The sequence below is a fragment of the Ascaphus truei genome, chromosome 15 (genome assembly GCF_040206685.1).
Source record: "Ascaphus truei isolate aAscTru1 chromosome 15, aAscTru1.hap1, whole genome shotgun sequence".
Taxonomy (NCBI): Eukaryota; Metazoa; Chordata; class Amphibia; order Anura; family Ascaphidae; genus Ascaphus; species Ascaphus truei.
In genome coordinates, this window is record NC_134497.1 from 22,089,643 (window position 1) to 22,096,171 (window position 6,529).

The 6,529-nt window shown below is 65.9% G+C and overlaps 1 protein-coding gene across 5 annotated transcripts in view; it reads left to right on the forward strand.

Annotated features, from left to right (window-relative positions):
* The window catches only part of CHD6 (chromodomain helicase DNA binding protein 6), a 189,724-nt gene that overhangs the window by 83,339 nt on the left and 99,856 nt on the right, over window positions 1-6,529 (forward strand). For all 5 annotated transcript variants that reach the window (XM_075571929.1, XM_075571932.1, XM_075571933.1 and 2 more), the window contains 2 exons: window positions 4,831-4,965; window positions 6,009-6,130. In XM_075571929.1, coding sequence (XP_075428044.1) covers window positions 4,831-4,965; window positions 6,009-6,130 — 257 coding nt within the window. The remainder of the gene's footprint in view (window positions 1-4,830; window positions 4,966-6,008; window positions 6,131-6,529) is intronic.

Genomic DNA, 6,529 nt, shown 5'->3' on the forward strand with positions numbered 1-6,529 from the left:
CCCAGTGCACGTCCTCACGCCCTGACCCAGTGCGTGTCCTCACGCCCTGACCCAGTGTATGTCCTCCCGCCCTGACCCAGTACTCCCGCCCTGACCCAGTGCGTGTCCTCCCGCCCTGACCCAGTGTATGTCCTCCCGCCCTGACCCAGTGCGTGTCCTCCCGCCCTGACCCAGTGCGTGTCCTCCCGCCCTGACCCAGTGCGTGTCCTCCCGCCCTGACCCAGTGCGTGTCCTCCCGCCCTGACCCAGTGCATGTCCTCCCGCCCTGACCCAGTGCGTGTCCTCCCGCCCTGACCCAGTGCGTGTCCTCCCGCCCTGACCCAGTGCGTGTCCTCCCGCCCTGACCCAGTGCATGTCCTCCCGCCCTGACCCAGTGCATGGCCTCACGCCCTGACCCAGTGCATGTCCTCCCGCCCTGACCCAGTACTCCCGCCCTGACCCAGTGCATGTCCTCCCGCCCTGACCCAGTGCATGTCCTCCCGCCCTGACCCAGTGCGTGTCCTTCCGCCCTGACCCAGTGCGTGTCCTCCCGCCCTGACCCAGTGCGTGTCCTCCCGCCCTGACCCAGTGCGTGTCCTCCCGCCCTGACCCAGTGCGTGTCCTCCCGCCCTGACCCAGTGCGTGTCCTCCCGCCCTGACCCAGTGCGTGTCCTCCCGCCCTGACCCAGTGCGTGTCCTCCCGCCCTGACCCAGTGCGTGTCCTTCCGCCCTGACCCAGTGCGTGTCCTCCCGCCCTGACCCAGTGTGTGTCCTCCCGCCCTGACCCAGTGCGTGTCCTCCCGCCCTGACCCAGTGCGTGTCCTCCCGCCCTGACCCAGTGTGTTTCCTCCCGCCCTGACCCAGTGCGTGTCCTCACGCCCTGACCCAGTGCGTGTCCTCCCGCCCTGACCCAGTGCATGGCCTCACGCCCTGACCCAGTGCATGTCCTCCCGCCCTGACCCAGTACTCCCGCCCTGACCCAGTGCATGTCCTCCCGCCCTGACCCAGTGCATGTCCTCCCGCCCTGACCCTGTGCATGTCCTCCCGCCCTGACCCAGTGCATGTCCTCCCGCCCTGACCCAGTGCGCGTCCTTCCGCCCTGACCCAGTGCGTGTCCTCCCGCCCTGACCCAGTGCACGTCCTCCCGCCCTGACCCAGTGTATGTCCTCCCGCCCTGACCCAGTGTATGTCCTCCCGCCCTGACCCAGTGCATGTCCTCCTGCCCTGACCCAGTGTGTGTCCTCCCGCCCTGACCCAGTGCGTGTCCTCCAGCCCTGACCCAGTGCGTGTCCTCCCGCCCTGACCCAGTGCATGTCCTCCCGCCCTGACCCAGTGCGTGTCCTTCCGCCCTGACCCAGTGCGTGTCCTCCCGCCCTGACCCAGTGCACGTCCTCCCGCCCTGACCCAGTGTATGTCCTCCCGCCCTGACCCAGTGTATGTCCTCCCGCCCTGACCCAGTGCATGTCCTCCTGCCCTGACCCAGTGCGTGTCCTCCCGCCCTGACCCTGTGCATGTCCTCCCGCCCTGACCCAGTGCATGTCCTCCCGCCCTGACCCAGTGCATGTCCTCCCGCCCTGACCCAGTGCGTGTCCTTCCGCCCTGACCCAGTGCGTGTCCTCCCGCCCTGACCCAGTGCACGTCCTCCCGCCCTGACCCAGTGTATGTCCTCCCGCCCTGACCCAGTGTATGTCCTCCCGCCCTGACCCAGTGCATGTCCTCCTGCCCTGACCCAGTGTGTGTCCTCCCGCCCTGACCCTGTGCATGTCCTCCCGCCCTGACCCAGTGCATGTCCTCCCGCCCTGACCCAGTGCGTGTCCTCCCGCCCTGACCCAGTGCGTGTCCTTCCGCCCTGACCCAGTGCACGTCCTCCCGCCCTGACCCAGTGCGTGTCCTCCCGCCCTGACCCAGTGCGTGTCCTCCCGCCCTGACCCAGTGCGTGTCCTCCCGCCCTGACCCAGTGCGTGTCCTCCCGCCCTGACCCAGTGCGTGTCCTCCCGCCCTGACCCAGTGCGTGTCCTCCCGCCCTGACCCAGTGCATGTCCTCCCGCCCTGACCCAGTGCGTGTCCTCCCGCCCTGACCCAGTGCGTGTCCTCCCGCCCTGACCCAGTGCGTGTCCTCACGCCTTGACCCAGTGCGTGTCCTCACGCCCTGACCCAGTGCGTGTCCTCACGCCCTGACCCAGTGCGTGTCCTCACGCCCTGACCCAGTGCGTGTCCTCACGCCCTGACCCAGTGCATGGCCTCACGCCCTGACCGGTGCATGTCCTCCCGCCCTGACCCAGTACTCCCGCCCTGACCCAGTGCGTGTCCTCCCGCCCTGACCCAGTGCGTGTCCTCCCGCCCTGACCCAGTGCGTGTCCTCCCGCCCTGACCCAGTGTGTGTCCTCACGCCCTGACCCAGTGCATGGCCTCACGCCCTGACCGGTGCATGTCCTCCCGCCCTGACCCAGTACTCCCGCCCTGACCCAGTGCGTGTCCTCCCGCCCTGACCCAGTGCGTGTCCTCCCGCCCTGACCCAGTGCGTGTCCTCCCGCCCTGACCCAGTGCGTGTCCTCCCGCCCTGACCCAGTGCGTGTCCTCCCGCCCTGACCCAGTGCGTGTCCTCCCGCCCTGACCCAGTGCGTGTCCTCCCGCCCTGACCCAGTGCGTGTCCTCCCGCCCTGACCCAGTGCGTGTCCTCCCGCCCTGACCCAGTGCGTGTCCTCCCGCCCTGACCCAGTGCGTGTCCTCCCGCCCTGACCCAGTGCGTGTCCTCCCGCCCTGACCCAGTGCGTGTCCTCCCGCCCTGACCCAGTGCGTGTCCTCCCGCCCTGACCCAGTGCGTGTCCTCCCGCCCTGACCCAGTGCGTGTCCTCCCGCCCTGACCCAGTGCGTGTCCTCCCGCCCTGACCCAGTGCGTGTCCTCCCGCCCTGACCCAGTGCGTGTCCTCCCGCCCTGACCCAGTGCGTGTCCTCCCGCCCTGACCCAGTACTCCCGCCCTCCGCCCTGACCCAGTGCATGTCCTCCCGCCCTGACCCTGTGCGTGTCCTCCAGCCCTGACCCAGTGCGTGTCCTCCCGCCCTGACCCAGTGCGTGTCCTCCCGCCCTGACCCAGTGCGTGTCCTCCCGCCCTGACCCAGTGCGTATCCTCCCGCCCTGACCCAGTGCGTGTCCTCCCGCCCTGACCCAGTGCGTGTCCTCCCGCCCTGACCCAGTGCGTGTCCTCCCGCCCTGACCCAGTGCGTGTCCTCCCGCCCTGACCCAGTGCGTGTCCTCCCGCCCTGACCAAGTGCGTGTCCTCCCGCCCTGACCCAGTGCGTGTCCTCCCGCCCTGACCCAGTGCGTGTCCTCCCGCCCTGACCCAGTGCGTGTCCTCCCGCCCTGACCCAGTGCGTGTCCTCCCGCCCTGACCCAGTGCGTGTCCTCCCGCCCTGACCCAGTGCGTGTCCTCCCGCCCTGACCCAGTGCGTGTCCTCCCGCCCTGACCCAGTGCGTGTCCTCCCGCCCTGACCCAGTGTTTGTCCTCACGCCCTGACCCAGTGCATGTCCTCCCGCCCTGACCCAGTGCGTGTCCTCCCGCCCTGACCCAGTGCGTGTCCTCCCGCCCTGACCCAGTGCATGGCCTCACGCCCTGACCCAGTGCGTGTCCTCCCGCCCTGACCCAGTGCGTGTCCTCCCGCCCTGACCCAGTGTATGTCCTCACGCCCTGACCCAGTACACCCGCCCTGACCCAGTGCATGTCCTCCCGCCCCCACCCAGTGCGTGTCCTCCCGCCCTGACCCAGTGCGTGTCCTCCCGCCCTGACCCAGTGCGTGTCCTCCCGCCCTGACCCAGTGCGTGTCCTCCCGCCCTGACCCAGTGCGTGTCCTCCCGCCCTGACCCAGTGCGTGTCCTCACGCCCTGACCCAGTGCGTGTCCTCACGCCTTGACCCAGTGCGTGTCCTCACGCCCTGACCCAGTGCGTGTCCTCACGCCCTGACCCAGTGCGTGTCCTCACGCCCTGACCCAGTGCGTGTCCTCACGCCCTGACCCAGTGCATGGCCTCACGCCCTGACCCAGTGTGTGTCCTCACGCCCTGACCCAGTGCATGGCCTCACGCCCTGACCGGTGCATGTCCTCCCGCCCTGACCCAGTACTCCCGCCCTGACCCAGTGCGTGTCCTCCCGCCCTGACCCAGTGCGTGTCCTCCCGCCCTGACCCAGTGCGTGTCCTCCCGCCCTGACCCAGTGCGTGTCCTCCCGCCCTGACCCAGTGCGTGTCCTCCCGCCCTGACCCAGTGCGTGTCCTCCCGCCCTGACCCAGTGCGTGTCCTCCCGCCCTGACCCAGTGCGTGTCCTCCCGCCCTGACCCAGTGCGTGTCCTCCCGCCCTGACCCAGTGCGTGTCCTCCCGCCCTGACCCAGTGCGTGTCCTCCCGCCCTGACCCAGTGCGTGTCCTCCCGCCCTGACCCAGTGCGTGTCCTCCCGCCCTGACCCAGTGCGTGTCCTCCCGCCCTGACCCAGTGCGTGTCCTCCCGCCCTGACCCAGTGCGTGTCCTCCCGCCCTGACCCAGTGCGTGTCCTCCCGCCCTGACCCAGTGCGTGTCCTCCCGCCCTGACCCAGTGCGTGTCCTCCAGCCCTGACCCAGTGCGTGTCCTCCCGCCCTGACCCAGTGCGTGTCCTCCCGCCCTGACCCAGTGCGTGTCCTCCCGCCCTGACCCAGTGCGTGTCCTCCCGCCCTGACCCAGTGCGTGTCCTCCCGCCCTGACCCAGTGCGTGTCCTCCCGCCCTGACCCAGTGCGTGTCCTCCCGCCCTGACCCAGTGCGTGTCCTCCCGCCCTGACCCAGTGCGTGTCCTCCCGCCCTGACCCAGTGCATGTCTCCTTTCTCAGGAGGTTACCCATTTCCTGGTTAAGTGGTGCTCGCTGTCCTACGAGGAGAGCACGTGGGAGCTGGAGGAGGACGTGGAGCCGGCCAAAGTGAAAGACTTCGAAGCACTACAAATCCTACCCGAGATCACCCTAACGGTAACGCAACGCACACAATGGCCTCGAGCAGCGGGTGTTACTACGGAGCACCACTGCTCTTTAATACTCACACCCAGAGTATCTATATATCCCTGGCCCCAGTACTTTATATCCCATTTCTTTTGTTCTTTAATTATATAATCTTACAATCCCACTTTCCTTTTCCAGTAAGCGGGAATTTATCTGAGCAAGTCCCTCCCGTTTTCTGTCTTTACAACATCAATACAATTCACCCATTTTTCTGGCCCCGCTGTTTGTAAAGTGTAGGTGCAAAGGCAGCGGGCGGGCGGGCGCTGGAAGTGAGGAGAGAGATTCCTTCCTCAGATCAGCAACTCACAATCCCACGTGTGAGCCCGGTCGCACGCCCCAGACAGCTCTGCCTCTCCCCATTATCTCTTGGCATACGTGCTTCCCCTGCAGCCAGGGATTCTGGGTAACGACATGAAAAATGAGCACACCGTGAGTCACCTCTTGCTTCAGATCCATTTTAACATGGAGCCCCCTATAAACGTATGCCTGCCGCATTACACAGCTTTGCAGCGCAGCCGGTTAAAGAAGTGCCAGTAACCCTACTCGCTGCTTCTTTTCGACCTTTTGGGTCTCGGTGTGAGGGTGGTTACACTGGCTTTGCAATGAGAAGCTGGGATGGGTTTCAACCACTCGTTAAATTGGATTACTTATCCTACTCGTTTCGCTCCCGGCTGGCACCGAAACACGTTGGATATGTAATCCAATTAAGGAATCTTTTTCTTCAACTTCTTGAGAGCCCGCTGCTTGTGTTCCTTGGGATCTACTGCAGGAATACACCCCTGACTGCATTTAGTGAACCCCTACTATTAGTTCCAGTACAGTGAGTAAAGAAGTGCAAGCTCAACAACCAATTGGTCTTTTTTATTTTTGTTTAAGACATTTTGCCTACTGGTCTTGGCCGCTACTTAATATGCTGTGAAGCCACCTTCCCCGCTACTCGGGGAGACTTTAGCCCAACTGAAACGAGCCTTCTCCGAGGGCCGGTAACGTCACTGCCCGTTCTCTCCCCGCAGGAGCGACCGGCTTCTGAATCCTGGCAAAAGCTGGAGAGCATGCGCGCGTACAAGAACAACAACCAGCTGAGGGAGTATCAGCTAGAGGGCATGAACTGGCTGCTCTTCAACTGGTACAACAGGTGAGGAGATACATTTATATGTATGTGTTGTACGATGGGGATATTCAACTGGTTCTCCACAAGTGACTTTCCGTGGGGAAAGCTGCACTTGGCAGCCTAAGCCACTGGTATGAAATGAACATGAGCCGAGAGTTCACGCGCCACATCCGTGTCCCGTGCCGGGCGCCACAGCCAGGTCCCGTGCCGGGCGCCACAGCCAGGTCCCGTGCCGGGCGCCACAGCCGGGTCCCGTGCCGGGCGCCACAGCCGGGTCCCGTGCCGGGTGCCACATCCAGGTCCCGTGCCGGGCGCCACAGCCGGGTCCCGTGCCGGGCGCCACAGCCGGGTCCCGTGCCGGGCGCCACAGCCGGGTCCCGTGCCGGGCGCCACAGCCGGGTCCCGTGCCGGGCGCCACATCCG